General features: G+C 41.8%; 1 protein-coding gene across 1 annotated transcript; it reads left to right on the top strand.

Annotated features, from left to right (window-relative positions):
- Positions 1 to 1,968: 1,968 nt before the first annotated feature.
- On the top strand, positions 1,969 to 2,958 carry LOC309546790 (olfactory receptor 2A12-like; the record flags this gene model as incomplete). The annotated part of the gene is made up of 1 exon (XM_082246479.1): positions 1,969 to 2,958. One exon carries the CDS (start codon positions 1,969 to 1,971, stop codon positions 2,956 to 2,958), a length of 990 nt encoding a protein of 329 aa, XP_082102605.1.
- Between the last annotated feature and the right edge of the window lie 13,089 nt (positions 2,959 to 16,047).

The following is a 16,047-nucleotide window of genomic DNA, read 5'->3' on the forward strand; positions in this document are numbered from 1 at the left end:
TTTGTTGTACTTTTTTTTTTCCAGAACAGTTTTATATAGGGTACAACTCCCTTTGTGTCCCTAATACCGTAAGGCAAAAGTTCCTCTATAAATGCTACCTCTTTTCTTAGACTGCCGCACCTCTGGAAAGTGATCAAGTGTCAGATCTTTTTTAGAGGCATTTGATTGGTGGTGAGGAGGCCGTCTGTTTTAATCCAGTAAATGCTGTACCCCCACTCTGCAACCACTACAAGGCAGTTGCAGCACGGCCCCTCTGAGTTGAATGGTCCCATTCATGAGGGGTGCTACCAAACATGAGAGGGGAATCATTTTTTTGCCGTCTCTGCAAAGCATTGCAGCACTGGCATGTATACACTCCCAGCCACTGCCTTTGCAGCCTAACCTCTCTGGTGGTATTCCCGAGTGTGGCTCGGGGTGGAATTTCAGTGCCATTAGCGGTAACCCCGAGCCACACTCGGGGTACCGCCAGGGAGAAGTCGCTGGATCCTGGAAGAGGTTACTTTCCTTGTCCCCGGGATCCCGCGATGTATTCCGGCAGTGTACGGCGGTCGGATCTTCCACCTGATGATGTGTGCCCGTTCCCTGTGAGCGTTGCGAGCAAGTTCAAAAAGTAAAACACACAAACACACTGATATATTGTAACCCTATTGGATTACATAACTAAATTGACCTTAGTTTGCCCCCCAGTGCCCTTGCCTGCAGTTTTACTGTACTTTATATATATATATATAAAAAAAATATGTGTGTATATATATATATATATATATATATATATATATATATATATATATATATATATACACACGTATATACATATATATATATATATATATATATATATATATACTGTATACGTATATATAATATATATATTATATATTATATTATTATTATATATTATTATATTATATATTATATGTATATTATACGTATATATATATATATATATATATATATATATATATGATATATATATATATATATACTTTAACTTATTTATAGTTATTTATTATAATATAATTTATGATTTTGTGTTTCAAACTTTATCATACACGAGATGTTATAAAGAAGAACGCACAGTAAAAAAAAAATCATATGTAAGTAGTTGGTTTGGACTGCTCGTCCTTAAGAATTACATGCAAAATAATGATACCACTTTCAGCACCTAAAATCTGAAATAATCATACCACCAGAGAGGTTAAGGAAGATGGGGGCTGGTTATAAAATATCTAAACTGTATGCCTCCCCCACCCCCCCCCTTAACAAGTCCAAACGACCCCTTAGGCAGGCCATAGTCGGTGAAAATTTCTTTCCTGCATCCAGGGGTTGTAGGTAAGAAATTTGCACAATTCCCCCACCAACATAGGTAGTACTTACAGAGGAATCCCTCCTGCCGAACAATTGTATTCTCCCAGCGGAGGGGGCGGGAGCAGGCGGGAGAAGAAAGTGATTATCGCTAGCTGCTATAGCAGCAGCTTGCAATAATCGCAAGCGAATCCGGCAGTCTTGTTGTACCCAAGTTGATCGACGATCAACTTGGTACATTCAGCCTGCCCATTAATGGTTAGATTCTCAGCCAGTTCCTGCTCAGCTGGCCAAGATTCAAACCGTGTATGGCCAGCCTTAGTCAGTCTACTCTGTGAGTAGAACCATGCATGCATTATACAATAAACTACCATAGACCAGAAGGATGTTTGCTTGTTCCTTTATCAGATTAATGTTCAAGTTGGTCAAGGTCTCCTGAAAAAGGAGGGGGGGGGGTCATAACTTGCCAACTCTACATGTTCACCCAGTTTCTCCATAACAAATGTAAGGTATGTGGGAATCTACTACAGGGCTTTCTAAAATTCAGTTTGTACATCTGGCTTTTCTTGAGCACTGAGCTTCTAAAGAAAGAGTTGTATCCTTTATGCACAATGCGTGATTTAACTAAGACTATATATTTGATTTTTAACAGATTGCAGCAAGATGGAGGTCTTCTCCAACATCAGTGTAAACTTCATACTCCTGGGGCTGGTAGAGATGGAGATGCAAAAAGATCTCTACCTCTTATTTTCTACAGGGATCTATCTATTTACTCTGATGATAAATGGCATCATTGTGCTGGTGGTGCTTAAGGAGAGGAGTCTCCATGAACCTATGTATATTCTCATAGCCAGCCTGGTCTTCAACGGGATTTTTGGAAGCTCCTCATTCTTTCCAAAACTGATAGTTGACTTGATCACCTCCTCGAAGATGATTTCTCGTGGCGAGTGTCTAATCCAAACTCTTTGTGTTTCCACTTTTGCATTTTTTGAGATGAGTACTTTTACCATTATGGCCTACGACCGTTATTTGGCAATATGTCAACCTCTGCAGTATGCCACCTTGATGACCAATGACAAGGTCCTGAGGATCACTGCCACATGTTGGGTCACGTCCTTCTTGAGTGTTCTTATAAGCATCCTTATGGTGTGGCATCTTCCTCTGTGTGGGGATAAAATAAACAGTATTTTTTGTGATAACATGTCTTTCGTCATCTTGTCTTGCCTAGATACTTTATTAAATAGAATTTATGCAGCTGTTGTAACCTCTGCTTACTTTTCCATTACTATTTTGGTTACTGCCATCTCCTACTTCAGGATATTTATTGTCTGCCTGCGAATCTCCAAAGAGTCCCGTCAGAAAGCCATCCACACCTTGGTGACGCATCTACTCAACTTTTCCATCTTTTTGATGGGTGTTTTCTTTGTCTTTATAAGGTACAGATTAGAGGCAGTAAACCTCCCTCTTATGGTTCATGTTCTCCTCTCCATGACTCCCCTTGTGTTTCCACCACTCCTTAACCCTCTGATATATGGAATTCGGACACATACCTTAAAAATAAAAATTGTTCAGTATTTGCAGAAACTACATGAGGTGCCGAAATGGATAAACTTTCAGATTAAATTATCTTTCCAAATTTTTCAAAAGCGTTAAACAGAAAGAAGTACACTTAAAGGACGCACAGGATAATTATATGGTCACATTTTAATTCTAGTCATTTGCAAAAGAATAAAAGTGATAAACATAACTATTAAGTGTTGTGCTTTAATGAGTTGGTAAAGGGAAACTATAAGAGATTGTAGCACCCCCTAGTGTGTGCTACTTGTAGTTAGAGTAAGCAAGCTATACTCTGACTCATGTTAACTGGTGAGTTTGTAACTAGGTCAGGGTTACTAAAGTTTAGGGCTGGATGACTCATCCTGGCAGCTCTCTAGTCCCCCCCCTCCCATTTCTAGAATGTTGGAGAATATTCTAGAATATAGAGGATGGAGGCTAAGAGGGGCTGCCCTGAATATTCATGGGCCCTCACCCTATCCCCAGTAGTGGGCCTGGCAGGGGACTGGGAAGCCCACAAGTAGACATGGGCCATGCCAGCAGGAGAGTAGGGTGGAAGATGGAGAAGCAGTGCTGAGGAGAGGCTGTCGGTTGCCCCTGAGGGACCCTTGCCAGGGAGGGTTTTACCTCGGGCTGGAGCTCGGGAAAGTTGGCCAGGAAGGATCCCATCACAGTTGGAGGAATTCATGCTGGAGAGGCAGTGGGAGAGAGCAAGCAGAGACAGTGAGCAGATTAGCACAGTGCAGGGACAGACAAGGGGAGAGACTGCCAGCTGTAACAGTGCTCTCTTGAGGACCACAATTTGGCAAGTCTTCATCTAACCTTGCCCTGTGTGTGTGCCAGTCAGGAGGAACTAGGGAGGAGGTTGTCTTTTTTTTGTTCTGTGTTCTGGACATTTTTTAATTGGGCATTCCGTAATTCCCTACCCAATCCAAGGTATTATCCCCTAAAAAAACAACAAAAAACAAGCCAAGGACTGATTGCTGCGTTTAAGTGAATGAAAGAAATGCTGTGTGACTGGCTGTGCAGCAGTAGGAACCCGGATATCAGCAACTCCTACAGGGTTAGTGCTACAGGTTCGTTTAGATTGGTGGTTGGGGGGGTGGGTGCTAAAAACACACAGCTGAGACGTTCGTAGTGCCCCTCGACCACCCTCACCCAAGGCAGTTGACAGGGATGGTTACATGCCATGGTTGCAGTGCTTTGCCTCATGCCCACAGCAAAAATGATCCCTGTCACGTTTGGCAGGCAGTACCGCCGCCAAACACTACCCACTCAAGTGGATGGGAATGCGGTGTGTTGGTGCTCCATTTACGGTGTTAAAACCCCTGGTGAGGAAGCATCAGTGTTGCCAACCATCAGTATTTTTACTGGCAGCCAGCAAAAAATGGGCACTTTTCTCCTGCCAGTAAATGCCAGTGACAGGAAAATGTTGGCAGTAAAGTAAAGGATGCATGCTCAGTTCCAGTTCTGAGCTGACCAAGACCATCCAAGTGCCTGCTCCAGTGTGTTCAGGAAGTGGGGGTGGGGGGCAGGTCTGGTGGAGGTGGTGCCTGACGGTGTCATTGGATTGTAATGGAGCAAGGGAGCCAAGCTGAGTGGCTGGAGCCTCGTGTGCGAGTCTACGGGATGAGAGCGAGGCAAGTCGGAAGCGGGACTGTCAGTGCTGTTTGGACTGGAGTGGACTGAAGGAACCACCTGGCGTGGAGCGAGACTGTCACTGTGACTCAGGAGGGGACGTGTCGTGTCAGTGATCTGTGCTGCTGCACACTGCTGTTGGCGTCACTGTGAGAATCAGTTTCATGTGTGTCTAATTTCTTGCCCGCCTGAGTCCTGTCCCTGAGATACTAACTATATCAAATATAAAATAATAAATATGTTTTTTGTCTTATTATCTACCTTAAGTCACATTGCCAATTGCATATTGTACTTGTTTGTAGCCCAAATACTGAAATTTGGACTTAAAACTGTAATTTTGTAACTTTTGGAAATGCCAGTAAAACCTTGGTTGTGCCAGTAAATGTTGGGTGTCGTGTCAGTAAATTTCAATCTGGTAGGTTTGCAACACTGTTAGGCATCTCATTTTCTTTTCATCACCTGTCAAACACCTCTGAAAAGTGACATTGCATAGGCATCAGTTTAGCAGAACATCTATACCTAGCCTAATTTGGGTCAGTTTTAATTGTTTTTTATTTTAATATCTAGTTTTTTTAAACCCACTATGCAAAGGGTACCACTTCCCCCATTGCTTTTCCTTTTCCCTCCCCCCGTCCCCTTTTTATCCCTCCTACGCTTTTTTTTTTTCACTCCTCCCCTCCTCCCTTGCTAGGCTGAAATTGAAAGTGCAACCTGCTATTTGTTCATTACAAGTTTATATATACAGTGGGGAAAAAATTATTATTTAATCCCCTGCAGATTTTTTAAGTTTGCCCACATACAAATAAATTGAAGGGTCTATAATTTCTATCATAGGTGTATTTTAAATGATGGAGAAGAACAAGGCGCCTCTAAGTGCAATATAGACCATTTATTGGAGCATAGAGAGATTAAGAAGCCTCTAAAACATGCTGTTTTGATTTTAACTTCCTGTAAATTGTTTTAATCTCTCTATGCTCCAATAAATGGTCTATATTGCACTTAGAGGCGCCTTGTTCTTCTCCATATTTCTACAGAGCCGCTTCTCCTCTCAGGTGCTGCCCGAGTGCATGCAGATCTACATAATCCGTTGGATCCAGGGCTCTACCCCACAGAAGCGCCCACATGTACACTCTTTTATCTATAAGTGATAGAGACAGAATATTAACTAAAAATCCAGAAAAAAACACATGATACAAATGTTATAAATTGAGTTGCAGCTCAGTGCGTAAAATAACTATTTGATCCCCAAGCAAAACACGACTTAGTATTTGGTGGAGAAACCCTTGTTGGCAAGCACAGAGGTCAGACATTTCTTGTAGTTGGTGACCAGGTTTGCACACATCCCAGGAGGGATTGTGGTCCACTCTTCTTTACAGATCTTCTCAATATTTTTATTGAAGTAATAGGACAATGCTTAATAAGGCACAATTCTGAACAATAGTGCAAACAGGTATAAAATCAAGTACAAACACAGAAATGTGTTTTCTTCAATTATTCGTAAACATAGAATCTCCTAACCGTGAACCGGGAAATCCCAGCATTGAGTAATCTCAATAGAATTATCAGTTGGGGGTAACAAGAAAATATATAAAATATAAGAAAAGGAAAGAGGAGGGATAAGAGAATAGAAAAAAAAAGGAAAAACACAACACAGGTATAGCGGAATCCCATTGTACATTCCTGTATTTATCATAAATATAAAACTATATGTTCTACCAATATATCTTGGAACTATTGAAGAAATCGAACAAACACAGAGAAAAAAAAAAGATTGTAAGAAAGAAAAGCGGTAGGAAAAGGGGAATAGATCAGGAAAGAGAAGAGATAGGAAGGAAGAGTCAGTCAAAATCAGACATGTATAGTAACGAAGTAGAACTACTTAAGTACTGTACTTAAGTACCGAAATGCGGTATCTGTACTTTCCTAGAGTAGAATTTTTTTCTCCTACTTCTACTTTTACTTCACTACATTTTTTTGATGATTTCGATACTTCTACTCAAGTATTTTTTTTTTGTGCTGCATAGTTACTCGTTACTTTTAAAAAAATTACCACTGCCAGAACAGTAGATGGCAGGTTGCATAAAGCTCAAAAAAAATGTGTATAATGTCATTTGTAAATCAGCGCATACGAAAATAAAGGCTGTGTATAATAAAAGCTGCTATACCAAATCTTTCCAATAAAAAGAAAATATGAAACAAACAAATAAATTGTGCTACAGCGCTTAAAGTGCATCAAGAAACTACAAACAAACACAACTTGGCTGTGCGAATAAAGTGCCTGTGCAATCGATATAATATCATTGTTGCCCCCAGTGCCCTGCCCACACTCCACACAGTATCAAAAATAAAGTGACATGAATGTGCTAAAGCCTAAATGCAGTGAAAATAATTATTCCCACAATGTAACAGTAAATTCAATTCATATAAAATATGACAATAAATCACAATAAAATAAGTTATGAAATAAGTTAGGTCAGGTGCGTGCAACAAGTTGAAGTGTGTAAACCTATCTATAACGAAAAGTCCATAAATGAATTCCAGTGTGTAAATCTAAAGTGTCACTTCACTTGTCAGATGCTTCCACCTCCTTCAGTGCTCGAGTGACCGACCAACACACTTAATGGTGGTGGCACTGGTGGATAGCGTCTGGGTGGCACTGTGGCACTGGCACTGACTGCACTGGTTCAAAAAGCCATATATATTTAATTATTTCAATTCTCAATCTCATAGGTCCTCTCCTCATAAGATATTAATAACTTAGGTGATGAACTTCTTGGCGGCCCTGGCAGGATGATGGGGACACCCGCCACTTCTGGAGCCGAGCCGCTGTGATTCCCCAACATGTGACAAAGTGACAGCCAGGAGATCTAGTGGCTAGTAGTGCTCAACAATACCGCTTTTATATATAAAAATGAAATAAAATATACTGACTCACAATTTAGTAGTAGGTAGCGTGTAGCAGTAGGCAGCACAACTCAATTCAATCAATCCCACAGCCTCGCTCGCGCCCGGCCCGCGGAATCACTGTCATGATCATCAAGTTAAGACCGCACAGGAGGAGCCATGCTGCCGTCTTCCCGCTCGAGGTCTCTGCCTCTAGACGTGTTGTGTGTCACTCAGACTCCACCCCTTAGGACCCTTACTGAGAGGAGTTGTGACGCGGGCGGCCGGACGCGGGAGCAGGACTCGGAGCATTTTCTTCGTTATCTCATCTTCTTCTCTATGAGGTGAGTGAGGTGGACCGTGGAGAGGGCCTAATCCTTGCCATGGCAAATGTGCCATTTGAGAATCAAATAATCAATATAAAATATTAATATATTATATACACACTAGTCATGGGTGGCTTTTTTGAACCAAGAAGAGTGAGACTGACGGCTATGATGATTATCCGACCATCCATGGTCCATGGACCATAAGTGTTGTGTTGTGGTGGTGCCTGTGCTTCCTGCGGCCTGCCTCTGCCTGTGCGGCTGTGCCTGCACTGCAGTGGCCACTGGCAGTGGCACTTGACTTGAGCAAAGCAAATGAGCACTACTAGTGTGAAGGACAGGTGGTGGAAACATGTTCTGACAAGTTCTTATAATGAAAATAATATAGACAGCTTTTTGAACCAGTGCAGTGCCAGTGCTACTAAGGTGAGAGGCAGAGAGAGAGGCTATCCAGTCCACCACTTTACTTGAGCAGATCACAGAAGAAAGGTGGAAGCATCTGACAGCAAGTGACAGCACTTCTTAGATTGCACACTGGAATTCAGTTATGGACTTTTCCTTATAAAGTTTAGTTTACACACTTAAACTTGCACCTAACTTATTCACAATCACAACGTATTTTATTGTGGTATTGTCATATATATTTTATATAAATTACATTTACATTGTGGGAATAATTTGCACTGCATTTAGCACAGACATGTCACTTTATTTTTGATACTGTGGGTGATGATTTTGAATACAAAAAGAATATATATAATTGCAGGCACTTTATTAGCATTTTTAGCACAGCCACTTTGTTAGTATTTTTTGATGCATTTTTCACTTTAAGCGTTGTAGGTTTGATGAAGCTGGCCTGGCACATCATCATCAATTGAGCAAATCAAATCAAACCGCGATTAAGAAGACTGAGCATGCTCCTGTTCTGCCTTTTGATCAGCTGAAAAGATGGACGAACCAAAAACACCTCCTTCCACCCCTGGCCCTTCAACTTCAAGTGATCTGCCTGGCTGTGAGAGTGAGGAAGCTCAGGAAGGAGACCACCCCTGGCTTTAAAAGGGGAAGGGAGGGACATACTTTATCTGTTTTTTGTTTACAAAAAGTTACAGCCTAAGGAATTGTGATTGTCCTTTAGGTTAATCATTTGAATTAATAAAAAACAATATGATGTTCAAACTTTTGACTTCTTTCTTTAATAACTACATAACATGTGTAATGTACTTCTACTTTCAGTACTTGAGTAGAAATTTTTTTTCAAAACTACTGGTACTTTTTACTTTTAGTACTTAAGTAGCAAATTTTTTCAAAAAACTACTTGCAATACTTAAGTAAAAAAAATGTTGAATACTTTAGTACTTCTACTTAAGTAACTTTTTCTGCGAGCACTTCCACATCTACTCAAGTCACTTTTTGATCGAGCACTTGTACTTTTACTCAAGTAGAAATTTTGAGTACTTTATACAAGTCTGGTCAAAATTTCGTATTTATTTTATCCATGGATCCCATGTCACCTCAAATTTCTTGGAGAATACAGGTAAGTCTATCATTGACCATTATCCACTTCATTTTATTCTTCATGTACTAAAGGGGATCCAAAAATTGCTTCCAGTATTTAGCAATAGTTGAAAAATGTGTGTGCTAGTGGGAAGCGCACTCGCACACACATTTTTCATTTTATCTTCCTAGTCCAGGGACTTCTAGTTGCTGCTCCCAAGAGAGTTAGCACATCCTTCACATTTTGCAAAATTTAGCAATAGTTATTCTGGCTGCTAAATATATATAGGTAATGAGTTTTGTAAATTTTTTGGGAACCTCCTCGGGAAGTTTTTGAAAAAGTGCAGGTTTCGGAGATCTACGGATGTTAATCCTTGTCACTGAATGTATCAAATTAAATACTTGAATCTAGAATCTAGTGACTACCGGACATTGCCACCAGACATGATACATTGTTTCCAACACCTGAAGCAGATGGGGGATGCAGATGGATGCATATTCGCAATTCTAGTCGGAACTAGATACCAACATAGGAGCATTTTATAGTTTGCTTGGAATAATGATGTGTTAATGGATATTTTGGATAATTCATAGGTTATATCTTGCCAGTCAGATAAGTCAAAAGTGATATTCAAGTCTTGTTCTCATTGAGACATATAAGGGAGTTTGGTAGTCGGATCAGTAAGAGTGGCATACCCCGGAAGAAGTTCTTCTTTTGACAAATCATTTCAGAATTTATAAAGGATCTCTTCAGTAAATTGAGTTTAGATTGTATAAAAGAAATAAGCTGATTGTATTGGAATAGTTCACTCCAGGGCATTTGTAGCGTATCTTTGAAATGTTGTAAAGAGTGTGGTTGGTTGCCGTTGAGATAGTCACCTATCCTAAAAAGCCCCTTATTAAGCCACCATAGAAATGGCATCGGTGTCATTCTGTGAGAGAACTCAGGATTGCAAAACAAGGGAACCAGTGGGATATGTGGAGATGACAGGGGTTTCTGATGTTTTACTCCACCCCAAACTGCCATTGAGTGGAACAGGGTAAGGCAAAAAATAGGGGGGCGAAGACGGGCCGGAAGCCACATTAGAGAACCAATGGCATAAGGGTAGCATGAGAGAATTTCAATAGAGACCCAAAGAGGCATAGATCCCTTGGCCTTGTATAGGTCGGCTGAGTTATTTGGGCAGCCTGATAATAAGCTTGTAAGTTTGGGAGGCCAAATCCACCACTTGGTATTAAGACATACAACGTCAGTTTATTCATTCTGGGTTTTTTTATTACCCCAAATAAAAATAAGAACTTCTGATTGTAAATGCTGCAGGTCTCCTTTCGGGACAGCAATGGATAGAGTTCTAAAGCAATAAAGTATGCTGGGTAGAAATGTAATTTTAATAGAGTTAATTCTGCCAAACCAAGATAGGGGATAGTCTGCCTACCATCGAAGATCTTCCTAAAGTAGCCAAAAAAGTGGAGGATAATTAGCCCAATAGAGAGTGCCAAAAGGAGTCAGTTGGATACCTATAAAAAGAAAGGGAATGTAGTACCCATTGAAAGCTATAGGTCTTTGGTAAGCTCTGCACCATCGAGGGAGGTAAAGAAATATTAAAGGCTATTGTTTTTTGGGTGTTCAAGGAAAGTCCTGAGAATTGGGAAGATTGGTGTAACAAAGTTAATAGATTAAGTAGAGTAGTTTGAGGGTTGGTGACATACATGAGGACATCGTTGGTGAACAAGGAACACTTATGTTCCTATTGTCCACAACCTATACCATGTATGCTAGGCTGGGATCGTATCGCCATGGCTATAGGTTTTATCGCCAATGCAAAAAGGCAATGGAGAACTTGGGCAGCCCTGTCGTGTTCTACGTCGGATAGAAAACGGAAGTGACTTAAAACACTTAATGGAAACATGAGCTGACTGGTTGCTGTAGAGCTTTTTTAGTAGTAAGATAAAGGTACAGCCAAATCGAAAGGTTTCTAAAGTGGGAAAATAAATAGTCCCAATTTAGGCTATCAAAGGCTTTATGAAGGTCTAGTGAGAGGGTAGCAATTCTCTAGGTTACAGATCCTCTCCAAATCCTTAAGGTTTCTTGGCTGTCACTTGGTAACTCGAAGTTTCAGCTTCCTCCATAAATTTTCTATAGGATTAGGGTCTGGTGACTGGCTAGGCCACTCCATGACCTTAATGTGCATCTTCTTGAGCTACTCCTTTGTTGCCTTGGCAGTATGTTTTGAGTCATTGTCACCCCATCTTCAGTGTTCTGGCTGAGGGAAGAAGGTTCTCATCCAACATTTAATAATACATGGCCCCAACCATTGGCCCCTCAATGCGGCAAGTTTTCTGTAAGTGGGCAAATTTAAAAAATCTGCAGGGGGGTCAAATAAATATTTTCCCCACTGTATATATATATATATATATATATATATATATATATATATATATATACCGTATTTATCGGCGTATAACACGCACCAAAATTTTTTTATTAAATGTAGTCTTACCAGTGCCCACAAATGCAGCCTCATCAGCGCAGTGTCCTTAAATGCAGCCTCGCCAGTGCAGTGCCCATACATGCAGCCTCGTCACTGCAGTACTCATACATGCAGCCTTGCCAGTGCCCATACATGCAGCCTCGCCAGCGCCAGTGCCCATACATGCAGCCTCACCAGCGCCCATAATTGCAGCCTCGCCATCGCCAGTGCCCATACATGCAGCCTTCGCCAGTGCCCATACATGCAGCCTTCGCCAGTGCCCATACATGCAGCCTTCGCCAGTGCCCATACATGCAGCCTTCTCCAGTGCCCATACATGTAGCCTTTGCCAGTGCCCATACATGCAGCCTTTGCCAGTGCCCATACATGCAGCCTTTGCCAGTGCCCATACATGCAGCCTTTGCCAGTGCCCATGCATGCAATCTTCGCCAGTGCCCATGCATGCAGCCTTCGCCAGCGCCCATACATGCAGCCTTCGCCAGCACCTATAATTGCAGCCTCGCCAGCGCCACTATACACATCACTAAAAATCTCCAGAAAGCAGTGCCGAGAGGTAGAAAGGGGCGGACGGCGCAGAGAGGTAGAAGGGGGCGGGCGGCGCCGAGGAGAAGGAAGGATGCGCTCTCATCGGAAGTCCCGGCGCCTGTGATTGACGTCGGCATAGGAGGCGGGACTTCCGATGACAGCACGTCCTTCCTTCTCCTCGGCGCTTCCCGCCCCCTTCTAACTCTCGGCGCCGCCCGACCCCTTCTACCTCTCGGTGCTGCTTTCTGGACATTTTTTTTTATATTGGCGTATAACACGCACAGCTACCTTTTCCTCCATTTTTAGGAGGAAAAAATGCGTGTTATACGCCGATAAATACGGTATATATATATATATACACACACACACACACACACACACACACACACACACACACACACACACACACACACACACACACACACACACATACACACACACACACACAATATGTGTTCTTAAGTACAAATTTAACACATGAAAAAGGATTCCAAAGCACTATAGTTTCTACCATCAGTCAAGATCTGTCTGATTGAATCTCCAGACCAAACCATCAGATAGGGAAAAGTCACTGAGAGTATGGAGTCACTGCTTTAGCACATTCCCTTGTACTGTATGTGTACATTTCAGCTTGAGTTATTGTGGTTTATTAACAGTTCTTTTTTTTACATCAGGTAGTAAGAATACAGACCAAAGTATAAAAAAAAAGAATACTCATTCCTAACCCTTCATTTACATACGGACCAGTGACACCTTTACAGTGATCAGTGCTTAAAAAAAAAAAAAAAATACTGTCACTGTACTAATGTCAATGGCAGGGAAGGAGTTAACATCAAGGGTGACCACAGGGTTAAATGTGCTCCTAGGGAGTGATTTCTAAGCATAAAATGATGTACGGATACATGATTTTGCACAGAAGAGCCGTTGCCCCGTAGTGTATATACGTGGGGTGGTCAGCAACAGCAAGTGGTAAAACAAACTTTAGGAAAGATTCCAAACAGAACAGTTGCCCATGCAGGGGATTTTCACCAGCAAAACAGATAACAGAAAAAGTTGAGCCATCTGGCTCTCTTTTCAACAGAACCAATGCTCTTTCCACTGGTGGCTCAGAGCTCTCCTGGTTCTCTGGGCTTCCCTCGCTCCCTGTAGCTATAGAACCCTGCTGCATTGACCCACTCCTGGCCTCTCAAAGGGGGATCTCCGGGCTCCTCAGGCTCTCCTATTCCTTTAAGACCTCCAGATTCCTTCAGTCCCCTGGACTCGGCAAGTTGTTTTCAACTCTCTCAGCACTATGGATGTAAAATTTCTACCCTAGCATGGAGTGCTATCTACGGAGCAGAGCACCTCTCTCCATCTCCTAACAGGAACTGTCAACAAACAGGAGCCCTGAGCTATGGTCAGGTCTTTGCTTAGATTGGTGTCCAATCTATGGCCCTTCAGCTGTTAAGGAACTATAATTCCCATGGGGCATTGGAAATCTCTGACATTCACAGACATGACTAGGCATGATGGGAATTGTAGTTTCTGAACAGCTGGAGGGCCATAGTTTGGACACCCCTGGAATGACTGCGCACACCTGTCTCCAATCCTGTGTCTCCAACCCTGTGTCCATTTCTTACTAGAGACCTCCAGCATGTGTACACCAACTCTTGGTGAGCTTTATTTATCTTAGCAGCATACTAAAGAGGAGTGTCAATGGACAGTCCATTTTAACTGGAATGCGTGTTTGCTGCTGTAACAGCAGCGGCATGTCCATTTCACTAGGGTGTAGTGGCAGATCTTGCAGCACTTTCATTGGATCACTTTTCTTCACCTCAAGATATATTAGTTGATGTTCCTGCACACCATTACACTGGACCTTTTTTTCACAGGTTTTATCCTTTCATGGGATTCTGTGCATGAGCCTTTTTCTTGGTTTCTGCTGAGAGGACCCTATTTTTATGTAGTTTCTTGGTTCTGCTGAGAGGACCCTATTTTTATTTTGTTTTTGTTCATGTGTTTTTGGACTTTATTACAAATCACTTTAATTCACTTTTTGTCACTTTTGCAACTTTTGGTGCTCCCCAGAGAAAGCCAATTGCCCTGGGGGCACCGCTGGGTGCTTGTTCTTGAGCCACTGCTCTATGCATTAATTCCATAAGACTCAAAGAGCCATGGCTTACACCCCCCCCCCTCTCTCTTTATCAGCTCGCTGGCTGTGATTGACAGCACTGGGAGCCAATGGGCTCCTGCCTGCTGTCTCAGACAATGAGGAGGAAGAGTCCCGGATCAGCCCAAACTATGGGGAACATCGCTGGATCGGAGGGATCTCAGGTAACTACTGTATGGGGAGGGTTTTTTACATGCATGAAGGTAAAAACCCTTCAGCCTTTAGAACTATTTTAACATTTTTCCTTTAGATGTGCCTACTCCTTGCTACATACCTCAAGCCAAGTGTGAGCTAGAAACAGGCACCTAAAGGATTTCTTTGATGATGACAAAGACGTCTGTCTAACAGCAGAAATAACTCTCCGAAGACAGCAGGAGCAAGGAAAAGGTGAATGTTTAAGTGTATTTTCATTTTTGTTGAGCAAAAAAATCCCCTCTAAACTTTTATTGTACATAGCAGAGTGTTTAGCAAACTTCTTAGCAGATTCCTACCTTCAGTTATCCCTCAAATATGGCAGTCTCAATGTATGATAGTGATGTGTGTGTGGAGGTCTGGCACTGCTATGGTGGAGTCCAGTTCTGCCTTCAAGGGCAATCCTTCAGTCAACTTGAATTGGTGGAACATTGCTCTACAAGTATATGAAATCCTCCTGTGCTTGGCAATCAAGCAGCAGTACACTCCTCTTCTGTGCCAGATGCCTGGCATCACCAAATCATTCGCAACATATCGACCATAATATATATCTGTAGCACTGCCCCCTTGAGAGCTGCTGGTTTTTTACACTTTTGGATTCCCGTGGGTTACCCGTAGAAACTGCGTGCATAATCTTAACACTTTACTTTCTTGGCTCAGTGAATGAACAGTCTAGGGGTTGTTGTTGTTTTTGTTGCTTTATTTGATATTGGGATGGGAGAAGGGGTGAGTGGGATACTCCAACACTTGAACTATTCACAATGCTGAGGACTTCTATCTGAGAATGCGGCCAGGTCGCAGCTTCATCCTGCCACTAGATGATTCTGAAGGAATGTTCCTTAACCACTTAAGCCCCGGAGGATTTGGCTGCTAAACGACCAGAGGGTATTTTGCGATTCGGCACTGCGTGACTTTAACGGACAATTGCGCGGTCGTGCGACGCTGTACCGAAACAAATTTGGCGTCCTTTTTTTCCCATAAACAGAGCTTTCTTTTGGCGGTATTTGATCACCTGTGCGATTTTTTGATCACGCGCTATAAACAAAAAAAGAGAGTAAATTTTGCAAAAATAGCAATATTTTTCCCTTTTTTTTTATATGAAATTCCCCCAAAAAAAAATGTAAAAATCAAAATTTTTTAATATTTTCGGCCAATTTGTTTTATGCTACCTATGTTTGGTAAAAAAAAATCGCAAAAAGCGTATTTTGATTGGTTTGCGCAAAAGTTATTGCGTTTACTAACAAAGGGAAAGATTTTTGTCATTTTTGTTGTTTTTTTTTTAACGCGTAATGGCGGCGATCTGCGATTTTTTTTGCGGTACTGCGACATTGCGGCGGACAGATCGGACCCTTGACTGACATTTTGACACTTTTGGGGTTACCAGTGACATTTCTACAGTAATCAGTGCTATATATATGCACTGTTACTGTAAAAATACACTGGTAGTGAAGGGGTTAACTTTATTTGAGAGGGAGGGGCTGTGTGTGTC

This window comes from Pelophylax lessonae, assembly GCF_965119305.1.
Source record: "Pelophylax lessonae genome assembly, chromosome: 2".
Lineage (NCBI taxonomy): Eukaryota > Metazoa > Chordata > Amphibia > Anura > Ranidae > Pelophylax > Pelophylax lessonae.